The 14,638-nt window shown below is 41.9% G+C and overlaps 2 protein-coding genes across 2 annotated transcripts; both read left to right on the top strand.

Moving 5' to 3' along the window:
• Window positions 1-3,512: 3,512 nt before the first annotated feature.
• atoh7 (atonal bHLH transcription factor 7) lies at window positions 3,513-3,920 on the top strand (the record flags this gene model as incomplete). Its single annotated transcript, XM_083658307.1, has 1 exon — window positions 3,513-3,920. The coding sequence occupies one exon, from the start codon at window positions 3,513-3,515 to the stop codon at window positions 3,918-3,920; it is 408 nt and encodes a 135-aa protein (XP_083514433.1).
• Window positions 3,921-7,111: 3,191 nt separating this feature from the next.
• Window positions 7,112-14,061, top strand: pkd2l1 (polycystic kidney disease 2-like 1; the record flags this gene model as incomplete). The annotated part of the gene is made up of 15 exons (XM_083658306.1): window positions 7,112-7,388; window positions 7,552-7,665; window positions 9,115-9,242; window positions 9,433-9,686; window positions 9,820-10,044; window positions 10,147-10,375; window positions 10,467-10,637; window positions 10,749-10,930; window positions 11,030-11,150; window positions 11,242-11,340; window positions 11,988-12,109; window positions 12,204-12,321; window positions 12,463-12,596; window positions 13,344-13,491; window positions 13,942-14,061. 15 exons carry the CDS (start codon window positions 7,112-7,114, stop codon window positions 14,059-14,061), a joined length of 2,442 nt encoding a protein of 813 aa, XP_083514432.1.
• Window positions 14,062-14,638: the final 577 nt, after the last annotated feature.

Genomic DNA, 14,638 nt, shown 5'->3' with positions numbered 1-14,638 from the left:
AGGCTATTGGTTTAACAGACATTGGACGCTTTAGCAAATCACACCAGCAGCTGAAATATAGAGGTTATTATAAAACTTTGATACATATGTTATGATAAATCCAAGTCAACATAAAAAAAAATACTGAATGAAATATTGTACGTTTTAAAGCACATATTCAACTGATGTAAAGTTGCACAATGTAAAATAGTATTTCCCCCCTTTCAGAATAAAGTTATATTTATTCAAACATAAGTGTTACATTTGTTTTTCTGGACCAGGTAGTTACAAATATCTGCCCGCTGATTGGACAGCGCCTGCAGTCTTTCTGTGACTCCGTTTTCACTGCCCCGTTGCAACTGTGGTGAAGCTGATCTGCTTAACATGAAAACACTTCATAATGTTGAACTCTTGTTTTAGAATATTGCTTTTAATTAAAGAAAACAGGTGGTATAATACTCTGGCAATACGTTAAAAAGATTCAATTGTTCGGTAGTCATTACTGTGAGCTGGTTTTGTAATAAGAGCCATATCATGTTAGACTGGTACCCAAATGCAGTACAAATGGCAAAGCTCGGGAGCCAATTAAGCATTGCTAATCAGTCCAATTAGAGAGGGAAGAGAGTTCAAATAGGCATGAAATTACAATCACCTTACTTGGCCTAATTACACTCCCAGCCTCATCTGACCAGCTGCCAGGCCTACTTGCTAGCTGACTGCTAGATCGCTGTGTTATAAGTATCAGCAGGGTCTGGAGAGAATGCCTTTGGGAGAGTAATAATAACAAAATCCAGTGTTTGGGGAGATAAAGTGTCAATGTAAGCTTTAATTACGCCCTTAGAGCTCTGCTACTTCCACTGGATGTTGCTATGAGGCATTGAACAGTCTTGATTTAGTAACCATCAACATGTCCTTTTAATAGCCCAGTATATGATCTTTACAGATGTAGTAGTTGTCTAGTAACATAACACCTAAAATGAGTTTCAAAACCAGTAGTATGTGATGATGATGATGATGAGATTGATCAAGTCAAACAGAAGATACAGTGGGAATACTTTTTTACACTTTCTCCTATAGGCTGAAACATACGCTGCGTGCCTTAATCTCCGTTTCTCCATAAGGAGCGCTCCATGTATCTGGACTTATGATATTTGACACCATCCCGAGCAGACGGGTCACTCCTCATGTTGTGACATATGGCTTTTGACAGAGGGTACGGCGTAGACACCGGTGCTGCTCAGACAAGACAAGCCAATCATATGAGGGAGTGGCAAAACAAGGCTGGAAGAGACACGGTAGGGCCGGGGCAACGTCTGAGACAAGACCCTCAGACAAGACAAGCAGCAGCTGGCCAACTACATCAATCTGTAATCAATGAACCAACTGGTAGATGGGATTATATGCTTAATTGCACAGCTAACCAGTCCATCCCAAAATGAGCAGACATCCTCAGCTTGTGTCCCAATAGCAGGGAAAGGCGTTACTGTCGGCCTCTGATGGTCGATGGTAATTAATGATTCATAACCTGCTTCTACACCCCAAGCTTTGGGTTTGTCAGCAGTTCACTGTGACACGAGTTACACTTTCTTACTGACGTTTCATATAATAAATCACATCACAAAATACAGCAGAGGGTGGATGATAATATAGTCTACATTCAGTTATTCAAATAGTATTCTATGCAGGTTTTCCCACAGATGAACATACAATTTCATTGGATTAGAAAGTGTAACTGAGATATTGTAGTATATTTGATAGATTATATTCTTTGTCAGGTTATTGTCTGGCTTTGGGTGCTTTACAACAGCAGAGTGTATACGGAATGTATGTGCATGTAGTGCTGCATAAGTGTGTGTGTGTGTGTGTGTGTGTGTGTGTGTGTGTGTGTGTGTGTGTGTGTGTGTGTGTGTGTGTGTGTGTGTGTGTGTGTGTGTGTGTGTGTGTGTGTGTGTTGGTAATTCCTCCTCTTGAATGACTAAATTCAGTGCTAGCAGATGGAAAGGACAGACAGACAAATTATTCTGTCTGTCCCATTTCCTCGGATCATCAGACAGATCAATTATTTATTGTAGCCTACATGTGGTCCCCCAGTACATAATGCATACCACATACTGTGATTCATATTCTTACACTTAGAGACAGAGGTACTTTTAATCCATCAAGTATATGAAAAATATGTAAATTTGTTTTATTTCACCTGTATGTACATGTATTGCTTTCTGAGTCTCAGTTGCTGCAGTAATCTGTATGCCATCTTGTCCCATATTGCTGGAAACCTTAATCCTCTCCAGTGAAACAGCTGATGTGCTGTTAAAATCCCTCAGGTTACAGGCCTCACTTACACTTCTGTTGCCTCAGGCTAATCTCAGATTATGGTTATTATCATAAGGAGACCAGTAACAACAGAACAGGGAAGTGAAAGGGGGATTTCCTAGTGTCTTATGTAACTTAATGAAACCTTCCCGTAATGTGTGTGTGCTCAAGGCTTTTCCCAAGATTTCTTTTTGGAGTGTAATTTTTAAATGAGATGTTCACCATTTGAAACATGAGACCTCCTCTGACAGAATTATTTCTGGCATGAAAGTAGCACAACAATTAACTGACATTATGTTGCTTATAAAATAGTTACATTTTAGAGGATGTTGTCATTCTTTTTGTATATTATTTTCATTTTATAACATTGAGCAAAGAAATACCAATTATAATACCTGCAGTAATGCAATGAGACAATATTTGACCACCAAGCAGTTACATTTCAAGTGTTTTATTTCAATTTAATTGGAGAGCATAGACAATAAGAGAGGCTACTCACAATACATATACACACTGGTGCGATTGTGAACTAAACTGCAAAATATTACTGTCTAACCTCATATATTGTGAGCAGAGCTGCAACACCATCAGCTGTAGCAAGTTTACCAGCTACCAGATGGTAGACTTTTGCTGGTGAAGCCATGGACAGATAGACAGCACAGGATAATTGGAATTTCATTAAGGTTTTGTGTGTGTGTGTGTGTGTGTGTGTGTGTGTGTGTGTGTGTGTGTGTGTGTGTGTGTGTGTGTGTGTGTGTGTGTGTGTGTGTGTGTGTGTGTGTGTGTCTGCTGAGAGTGGGTGTGGGTGTTTACGAGTAGGCATGGGTGTGTTTCTCTATGAGCAATATTGAGGATGGGGGTGGGGTGGTCCGGGGGTGGGTGGGGGTCAGGGACTCCACCTGCTGCCACCTGTTCATCTGCCATGTCTTATAAAAGCTGCTCCCTCAGTGTCTCCAAGATCATAGACACCTTGGACTCTTCTGCCATTAAGACTATCCACTATCTGGGACTTATATCTGACATTGAACACTGAGGACCAACAGCTTGGACAGTAGCAAGGCTGCCTGCTCCACAGCCCCAGATCTCTGAAGAATCCTCCAAGAAAAGTTGGAACTGACAACCTCTCAGACCTCTCTATTTACTTGTAGCTGAGTCTTTGTGGCCACGGCCCAGCAGATCTGAGGACATTCACCGGACACAACATTGACTATTCTCAAAACATGATGTCCCGTCAACTCAGTTGCACCGACTCTGGATCAGAGTCCTCAGAATCGGACTCCAAGAGCCCAGAGAAGGCCACACGGCGAAGGAACGCCGCCAACGCCCGCGAGAGGAAGAGGATGCAGGGCTTGAACACAGCCTTTGACCGGCTACGCAAAGTGGTCCCCCAGTGGGGCGAGGACAAGAAGCTGTCCAAGTACGAGACCCTGCAGATGGCCCTCAGCTACATCTTGGCCCTCAACCGCATCCTGACGGACGCTAGGAGGCACAGCGCTCCTCACAGGCAGTGGCTGGACCTGCAGTTCGACTGTATGCAGCCGGACGACTACTCCTGCCTGATGAGGGAGCAGGAGTACATCCACTCAGCGTTCTCCTACCAGTTCGACGGCCATCAGGTCCAGACATGAACTGCTGGGATGCAGCGAGACAATCAGTCATGTTGTCAGATGTGACAATGTGGACATTTCTAATGTGCTTGCATAACAACACAGGTTATTTCCTACAGTCTAGGAGTAAGTAAATACATTTGTATTGCATTTATTTATTGTCACATTTACCTAGTGTTTGTTTGACAATGCAAAAGGTTTCTGTGTCAATTTAAAATCTTTAATTTACTTGTTTGTGCTTGTAAACCCAACAATGTTGGACAGCTTTTGTTCAAGGTATAGCAACTTAGCAAGTGTGATGGTTGGTTCAATGAAAGAAATCTAGTGTTATTAGTATGACCATTAGATTGTACTGAAATGATAGGCAATGACAATGTACTTTTATCAATTATTTTGATACGGCCCTAAAATGTGCAATTTTCAATGGATACTGAGTAAATCATTGTGGTCTCTCAAAAATAGTGGCCTCGTAGTTCCAGTCAATAAGTAACAATATCTATTTTGTTAATGTGTAAATAATGTTCTCTAGGCATGAAATGTAGACTTGCAAGATGTTGCTGTTCACATGAAGACATCTATCTTTGTTTGATTCTAGTTTTGATCTGAAATAAAACAAAAACAAATATTTTTATGAAAGGTTTGTTTTTCTTCATTGGAGTAAATCTGCCTGGTCTATAATTGAGTCTATTATTTCTCTTAAAATTGTGGATTCAAACTCATTTTGAAATGACCCCCTGCCCTAGGGCAAACCCTAAACAACTCTATTGCTGACAAAAGAAAATTCCCCCTCTTGCATTCTGGAAAGATTTATATTCGCCAAATCTGAAGGTGAATATAGCCTACACAGTAGCTTACATTTCATCAAACTTCAGAGGGATGCCGCAGCCTCATAATTAGAGGCCCCTGGCATCTCAGCCCACTTGTCTCCTTTATATAATATTGTATTGCAACAGGGGCTGTCAAGTGATTTACAGGACATCCTTTGCTTTGTGTGTGTGTTCTTAGTAGCAGTGATGCCAGGTCATGTACACTGCACTGCCTCGCTCTGCACCCTGGGGAATAAATCATCCTTTTGTCCAGAGTCCCTGCTCTCTGAGATAAGACACCATTGCGTCAATGGGGGGACCAAAATATAAACATATAAAATGGACTCCTTTTTTGACCAGTTTACAATCATTACGCAATCCCCATGCTCACTGAAATGTATTCAATTAAATTATACTGATGGAATAGAAAGCTATATAACACATTACACATAACTGTTCATTGTTAAGAGCCACGCGGCTACAAATTTAAATGGCAAGCCACCGGAAAAGTGATCGTTACAAATTTGAAAAGGTTGCCTTCGTGGCACAAGCCACAGCCGATTGTGTGCCAGATCCTTGCACAGCTTCAACAGAGGAGCAGAAATTAAACTCTATTGTGGAGTAATGGCTGTGTGTAATTGCTCTGTTCGGAGCCGCTGAAGCGTGAACATCCATAGCTGGACCCAAACTCTAATCTGTTTTAACTAAAAGACATCTATATCAATGGGTTAATTGCATTGTCCAACTGCTGGCGACTCTATACACATCTTATTAGCCTACAATTAATTTGATTAGGTCGGTTGCCTTTATATCAATGCCCATGTGGACTCAACTCAATGTTTGGTTTAGTGCTGCTTCCAGTCCCGCAAAAACACATAAATAAAATAAAATGCATTTTAGAATACAACAAATATTAATTCATTTCTGTTAAACTAATCAATGACCGAAACCAAGAACAATGAAATATATATATATATATATGTATGTATGCATGTATGTATGTATGTATGTATGTATGTATGTATGTATGTATGTATATATAGCCTATATTATATGTGTGTGTGTGTGTGTGTGTGTGTGTGTGTGTGTGTGTGTGTGTGTGTGTGCGTGTGCGTGCGTGCGTGCGTGCGTGCGTGCCGTGTGTCTGTGTGTCTGTGTGTGATAATTGGTGCAAAAGGGTTGGTGGGGCGGTGGGAGGGGAGAGTAGGCCCTACGCACGAAGTGGCAAACACTGATACAGATGGTCATAATGATTCAGATGCCATGTTGAATGGTTGCATAAATGCTTTTTGACAGTTGGCATGTCAAATACAAATAGCTGGCAGTCAAAAGTGTGTAACGCTAACGAGGTGGGGACCATCAGAGACACTGCAATTACACTCTTCATTAATTCAGTCACAAGCCCTAAACAGTTGGCAACAGAAAATATAATTGGCATCTAATCAATTGATTTCAATTTACTGGATGAGTGAGTGATCAACCGTGACAACAATGTGCCCAGCATGGAGGCAATTGAGAGTCCCAAACAAAATTAAAATGTTCAACAAGTAGATGCCCCGTGCACAGCGCTGTCTGTCAGCCTTTACTTCCTGGTGCAAAATTAAAATGTGTTGTATCTTTAGAATTACTTATTTTCCCCCAGCAATAAAGTATGTTCATGATTCAATCCTAAACAAATCGTATTACCTGGTGAATCACAGAATGCTTTTGGTGTGCCTGTATGTGATCTTTCTACAAGAGATTTACAGTGAATGAACGGATGGGGATATGGAACTGTCTGGAGGGATCTACTTTTTTAACCATCTGTAGTTGTGTAGTGTCTTAAACTTGGTAGGATAGTTCATATCTCCAGCATTTCTTTCTGCAATTAGTGTTTTGGGGGGTTTATAAAGTGGTGAGAAAAGGAGGCAAGGATGGTTACACACTATTTGTGCATGTTTCATACTGCCTATTTCGAAAATAACATTGATTAGAGAGGCAACTGACAGTGAAAATTGCAATGAAAGGAGATTAAGATATTCCCTTTGACATATGTTCAGGACTGCGTATTCATTCTTAAACAGCAAGGTATCAGATTAGACCAAAGGTCAAAATGAGGTCAAGGGACAGTGAATTATTTTGTGTAAATACATGCCAAAAGCCCTCGCACACACAGAAGGCATGAACAGTAAGACAAACATCAGTGTTATGTTAGTACAACCCAGATGTGTTATTATCATTTTATTAGAGAGGATCTCAAAATCACAGCAGCACCCAACAGAGGACCGGCAGCTCCTCCCTCAACGATGCTTATGTCATCGGCTCTTTATAGTCATCCCACCAGCAGGTGTCCAGAAGCTGCCTGGACTACTCTGCTTCATTTGGACACCCAGCTGCCCATACGGAGAGGTCCAGGTGAATCGCAGCATGAAGTGCCTGAACAACCGGGCCGAAAGCCACCTGACCGGGCAGGTGGAGTGCGAGTTGGACAGCATGGGGAACGGGGCCTGGGTGAACCAGGGCTACTGCGGTTCCCCTCCGCCCCTGCCCCGAGCTGTCAGCATCTACAACCCCCAGCCTCTCTTCCAGGGCTCCATCGAGAGCATGTGCAAACTGGACACCCCCAGCCCTTTCCCACAGGAACCAGAATCCCTGGACGGAAGCCTGGTAAAGAAACGCAGAGGTTGCTGCTCCTTCATCAAAGGTAGGAACCCGTTCCGCGCCTTGTGGGCTAAACAAATTTGGCCTTTTTCTAGGAATACCAGCTGTTTTGTTTTGACCCGAGGTCAAACTTATACCTTCTGCATGATAGCCCTTTGTCTTCCCAATATAATAATACCAAGCCATGCCAAACATGTGTTCTGCAGGGTTGTGGGCCACAACGCTGACTGAAAACACCTCAGACAACAGGGAGCTGTTTGTCCGGACCACGCTAAGGGAGTTACTGGTTTATCTGGTGTTCCTGGTGGATATCTGCCTCTGTAAGTCTACAATCAATCAATACCATCCCAAATGTGTAATGCTTTCACTATGAATGTCTATTTAGTGGCATGGGCAAGAATCATTTGAAACATCCACTAAGTACTGTTACAGTTATTTAAGTATTACTTTAGTGATAACATAGAAGATTAACACATTAGACATACTAAGGGAGATAAGAGAGCATTCATGAATGTGTGTTATATGCTTTTTGTGGCTATGAAATTCCCCACAGGAGAAGGCCTACTACAGGTTTGTAAATTGACTTCAAGTCATAGCACTCAATCCTGATACTCATCCATTACAAAATTATATTTGACAATGTAATCAGCCCTGAGTCAAATAGTATTTGCAAATAATTGTTAGCATTTAACTCGTCTTGTAGTATTGCATGGGTCGGAATTTACCACATCGGGAAAGCAGCGATATTAAGTATACAAAATGTACCCATACATAAATACTTTCCTGCATTTAATTAACTAATTGCATTGTCATACAGTACAGAGTAGGCTATATGCATATTCAGGGGTCTGCGATCGATATGAGACGATATATGGCATGCCCATTTAACACAATCGGCTACCAAATTTAATATGTACCTCATCAAATGACCATGAAGAACTTTTAATACTTTTTAAGTGCCTTCATTTTCCCTAAAGTGATTTATCAACTGTTAATACTTTTCAAGACCCTGAGATTACTCTGTACAGGTATATAGTAACCGCCACCCATCTGGCATCTGGTAAACAAACCATGAAAATTGTCAAATGTATTATTGTCAATTCTTTTATTATTGTAAATATTGTCAAATACGGTTTACACACAAGAGAAATCAATCTTTTCAGTCATGCAAGTAACTCCCCACATAAATGGGAAAATATGATGTGAATAAGTGCATAAAGAGAATTTGGAGGTGAATTTGGGCACTTTATGAAGCACATTAAATGAATTGCGATGTATTCCCAATGCGCACTGCTAACTACACATATTTTGTCAGGATGTTACTGTATAAGACTGGAGTATTGATTTACCATCGGCTGCTTTAATGCCGACTATAAATGCCAGCCCCATCCCGCCTGCTTGAAAGCCATTGTCCAGCTGAACATTAGGAGTGAAAGGGAACGAGAACTGCTCTCTTGCCTCTCACCGATAAGAGCACTGGCCACAGCCTTTGTTGCCTTTGTCTGGGTCGGATTTACATTGTTTGATGAGGCTATTTGCGTCGGGCCGATGCGATCTCTCTTCAAACAAATTACAGCCTCTAATCTGGCTCTGTTTAGACTGCTGTGACATAAATGCGGCTACAGAACAAGTCTTGAATAAGGCCTTGCGTGTCTGTTCGACTTATCTTGGACTATTTGAATGGAGCGACGTTTAGAGCCGGGTCCTGAGCAAAGCCTGATATGAATCGATGATTTGGCCGTTAACAATGTGATGACGTTGTCTTTCAGTGACATATGGCATGACCAGCTCAAGCACCTACTATTACACGAAAGCCATGACGGACCTGTTTGTGAATACAGCCGGTGACAGCGGGGTCAAGTTTCAGTCCATTAACACCATGGCTGACTTCTGGATTGTGAGTTAGCTCTATATTCATTCACCACTGAAATATTAAGCTGTTAAATCAGTGAGGAAAACATGAATAAGAAAGAAGTTGGATAATAATTTAAAGATGAAGATGACAGATTGTGGCGTTCATTACTGTGCCATTATGAGACAATTCTGCTGCATACAATTCAAACTGCACCCATCCCGTATCTGAACAGTATGCCAAGGGCCCGTTGCTGGACGGCCTCTACTGGACAAAGTGGTACAATAACCAGTCTCTGGACACTGGAGACCAGTCCTTCATCTACTATGAGAACATGCTGCTGGGCGTCCCCAGGATGAGGCAGATCAAGACGAAGAACAACTCCTGTAAGGTCCACGAAGACTTCCGAGATGAAATCACCGGATGTTTTGACGTCTACAATGACAAGAAGGAGGATGACCTTAACTTTGGCCTCATCAACGGCACTGCGTAAGACAACCATTTTTGTTTTGGTGTTTGATATGGATATTCGCCAGATTACTAGGGTATGAAATGCGAAGAATTACAGTAAGAAGATTGACTATATATTTTGTTGTAAGCTTTTGTTTGTTTGCCTCTCCAGATGGAATTACCACACAGAGAAGGAGATCAAGGGTTCTGCTCACTGGGGCTTGCTAACCACATACAGTGGAGCAGGCTACTACCAGGATCTGGGTCGGACTAAGGAGGAGAGTGTCACCACACTGGCAGAGTTGACCAACAACCTGTGGCTAGACCGAGGAACCAGAGCAGTCTTCACTGACTTCTCCACGTACAATGCTAACATCAACATGTTCTGTGTCATCAGGTAAATATTAAAAAAATAACAATTTCTGAAATCAACTGCCATTTATAAAGCTCTACGAAATCCAATGTTGGTTGACCAACAAATAACCACCTGTTCTTGTAGGTTGCTGGTTGAGTTCCCAGCAACTGGTGGAGCTATCCCTTCCTACCAAATAAGAACAGTCAAACTGATTCGCTACATCAGCACCTGGGATTATTTCATCCTCGCCTGTGAGGCGGTTTTCTGTTTATTCATCCTCTACTACATGGTAGAGGAGATTCTTGAGCTGCGAATACACAAGTGCTCCTACTTCAAAAGCATCTGGAACATATTGGATATTGTCGTCATACTGGTGAGAGAGCTTTAGACGTCGTCTTATTTGCACAAAGATGATATATATCCAAGTACATGTCTCAGTGAAATAACCTTTTTCTCCTTCTCAGCTTGCCATCGTTGCAATCATTTTTAATATCTTCCGTACGATCAAAGTGGACAAGTTACTTGGAAAACTGCTGCAACAACCTGATATCTACGCAGACTTCGAATTTCTGGCATTCTGGCAAACACAATACAACAATATGAACGCAGTGAACTTGTTCTTCGCTTGGATAAAGGTAAAGCACTGAGATCTTCCGCTCCAACACAAGCGTCTCTCAGTAATTAAGAACATGTCTCTGGCTGTTCCATTGTCCCAAAGCGTGAGTGTTTTCCTCTTGTGCCTCTAGATTTTCAAGTACATCAGTTTTAATAAGACCATGACTCAGCTGTCCTCCACCCTGGGCCGATGTGCTAAAGACATCATGGGATTCGCCATCATGTTCTTTATCGTGTTCTTCGCCTATGCTCAGCTCGGGTATCTGCTCTTTGGAACAGAGGTTGAAACCTTCAGCACCTTCGTCAAGTGCATGTAAGAGGCGTAGACCACAGAGGGCCACAAGCAAAGATTCTGATAGGATGTCTGTGCATGAACTAATCAATCAGTTATTTTCCTTTTGTCTACCTGAAGCTTCACACAGTTCAGGATTATTCTCGGAGACTTTGATTACGATGCCATTGACCGTGCCAACAGAGTTCTTGGGCCAATCTACTTTGTCACCTATGTGTTCTTTGTGTTCTTTGTTCTACTGGTAAGTCGTTCTGTTACACAAGACACACTTGCTTTTAAAAGGGATAAAGACGAACACACCCAACATACATTTTCATGGATCTGTCCCCTAGAACATGTTTTTGGCAATCATCAATGACACATATTCTGAGGTCAAGGAGGAGCTGTCATCACAGAAAGATGAGCTGCAGATTACCGATATCATCAAACAGGTAAAAGCAATCAAATCAATCAAATGTATGTCAAAAAGAAGGGGGGATAATAATAATAATAATAATTCATTTATTTTATATAGCGCTTTTCCAGACCCAAAGACGCTTAACAGAGAACAAGAGACAAGCAACAGGGAACAAAACAGGCAACAGATACAAGTAACAGGCAACAGTTACAGGGAACAGGGCAGGTAGTATGGAGAAGCAGAGGGGAGGAAGATAACAGGAGGGAGGAAGAGGGGGGGGATGGGGGGGGGGAGGGTGATGGGGGGGGGAGGGTGATGGTTTGGAGCTATGGTTTGGAGGAGGTGGTCAGGGGTAGGGGAGGTTGTAGGCTTGGGAGAACAGGTAGGTTTTGAGTCGGGTTTTGAAAGTGGGGAGTGAGGGAGAGTCTCGGACGGTCTGGGGGAGGGAGTTCCAAAGTCGGGGTGCAGCGCGGGAGAAAGCACGGTCGCCGTAGGTTTTGAGTCTGGATGGGGGGATGGTGAGGGTGGCAGTAGAAGAGGAACGGAGTGTACGGGAGGGGCGATGGGGGATGAGGAGGTCAGTCAGGTAGGGGTAGGATACACCTTACATCTATATACAGTATATCTATATATTACCAAACGTTAAATAAAATGGTCTTCTTTCATTTCATTTCAATTCAGAGCTACACAAAGACATTTATGAAGTTGAAACTTAAAAAGGAGAAAATATCAGATGTCCAGAAAGCACTACGGTCTGGATCTGGAGAAATTGAATTCAAGGACTTCAGAGAGACCCTGAAAGAGTAAGTTATGAATCGATAAACCAAAGAAAATATCATGAACCAAGATTAAGCAGAGCCATGAAACGTAACCCTCACCAATCTGATGATCTTCCAGGATGGGGCATGCTGACCATGAAATTTCTGCAGCTTTCTCACGATTTGACCGTGACGGAAACCAAATTCTAGACCAAGAAGAGCAAGAGCGGATGAAGACAGAGCTGGAGGAAAAGCGGGTTTGTGGACTACATCATTTACAAGATAAAACTTACAATTTCATGCCATTTTCATACTAAGGGCTATTTATTCTTTACTCTAAATCAATAGGACCAATGTCTACAAATTAATGTTTATTTTATTTTTTCCATTTGCCTCAGGATGCTCTTAGTGCTGAACTCAACAATCTTGGAATAGATTATGGTAAAGGTTTACTGGAGGCACCTGCCATGAATTCGAATGAGCAGAAGAACGATCAAATTCAAACCTTGGTGGAGCAAGAGCAGTTTCAAAGGTGTGTAGAGAGTTCAGATTACTTGACCATCATCCAGTTGTGACAGCTAAGATCTTCACATTACATAACATATATTTCAATCATGAGAGACCAGTGGGTAAAATGTAACAAGCAAGCTTTATTCACAAATGGCATGACAACTAATTTTGGTGTAATGACTCCATGATAAGATGTCGCTCCTATTGTGGTGAGAGAGGAGGGCATCAGCTTAGATTAGGATCGAGAATCCCCCCCCGTAGGGAATTCTTGAGGAGTTAAGACGTTGGTGGTGGACTGGGGAGGTGGGTGGGGCGAAACACAGCTCCAGAGAAGACGATCAGCCTGAGAAACGACCAGCCACTGAGGTGAACAATCCGGAAGTATAGGCTATATAGGCCTATACTGCACACGTCCTCTACAGTGATTTAGCTCAGCAGACGGCATGTATGACATCACAGATGAGATGACATCACAGCAGCAAGTATGACATCAGCGATGACATCAGCAAGTATGACATCACTGATGTTTTGACAGATGTCATGGGCTGATTGGCTATTGAGGATGGGGTGGGTGACGTGACTGGGTCTTCATTCTTGAAACTCAAGAATCCCATGATCGGCTAAACAATATATAGAAAGGTGTGAATGCCATATCCAACATGAAATAACCGAACCCTAAAGATATATCCATCATAGTGAGCACCCACCCACACTCATGCAGTAATGTCATGAATGCTAACCACAATCTGAACGTTTCACTCCATGACAGATTGGCCAGGCAGGTTCTCCAACTTGAAAGCTCTGTAGCAGCAATCATGTCCAGGATTGAGTTGATTATGGGGAAACTGGGACTACAAGAGAAAACTAAAGGGAAGGAAACAACAGGGAAATGGTCTGCATCTGTGACCACTATTGATGTAAGTATGGAAAAGGGTTTGTTTGTTTGTTTGTTTGTTCTTATATAGGGCTGTAAACCCTCCCAATTGGCCAGGAGACTCCGGTAGTGACCTGGGGTGGAATATACTGTATAAATTCCTGTGGCATTGTGTTGTGTGATAAAAACTGCACATATTACAGTGGGCCTTTATTCTAACCAGCCCAAAGTACACCTGTGCAATAATCATGCTGTTTAATTAGCATCCTGATATGCCACAGCGTCTGTCAGGTGGATGGATTATCATGGCGAAGGAGAAGTGCTCATTGGTCCTGATTTAAACATTTGTGAATACAATGAGAGAAATATGTCCAAACAAAGTCTTAGATGTTATTTAAACTCATGAAAAATTTATATTTATATATATATATTTGTTCAGTAAAAACAAAAACGTTTTTTTTTGTCCCCCCCCCCCCCATTACCCTCTATCCAGAATGATAAACCTGCCTCAGATGGGAATGTCTTGGTATGCGTGGACAGAGGGATGAAGGCTGAGATGCCGTCATGGAGACGATCCACTTCTAACAATTCGACATACGAGTGTAAAATGTGATCCAACTCGGACAAACAGACCCATGGGTGTTTTGGTGTCCACAAGCCCACACGTGAGGATGAACAGGTCATAGACCAAACAGGTTTTGTGCCACCCTCCAGTAGTGCGTTTGTTGAAGAGATGCCAACAGCCAACTTTCTGGTTTAAAACCACTAATATGGTGGTCGAATCAACAAGAAATCTGTTGAATGTATTATTTAAACCCGCCAACATTCAACACTTTGCTTCAGCAGCCCATCCGTTACAATCACTCATAATTCATGGCAAATATGTACATATTTGTACTGCTATCTTCAAGCACCAGGCACGTTTTTCAGATTCTTCAATTATTAGGCAACTGTGCTTGAGCGAAATCAGTTCAAGCTTAAAAATCTAAAATAAGAGGTGACTGCTGCAATGTATATGTAGATGAATCATGAATTTAATTATACATATTAATGTGCTGGCATTATCATGTTGTGAATTAGGTTCCTATCATTGTTGCAGTTGTTTATTTCAACAACAGTAGTTTATAAAGTTAAAATTGTGCAATATATTCCAATATTAGGCACGTATTTGGTGCCACTTTACAACTGAC

Source organism: Poromitra crassiceps, assembly GCF_964638095.1.
Source record: "Poromitra crassiceps genome assembly, chromosome: 22".
Classification (NCBI taxonomy): domain Eukaryota; kingdom Metazoa; phylum Chordata; class Actinopteri; order Beryciformes; family Melamphaidae; genus Poromitra; species Poromitra crassiceps.
The sequence above is the reverse complement of the archived record's forward strand: the minus strand, read 5'-3'. Positions and strand labels throughout refer to the sequence as shown.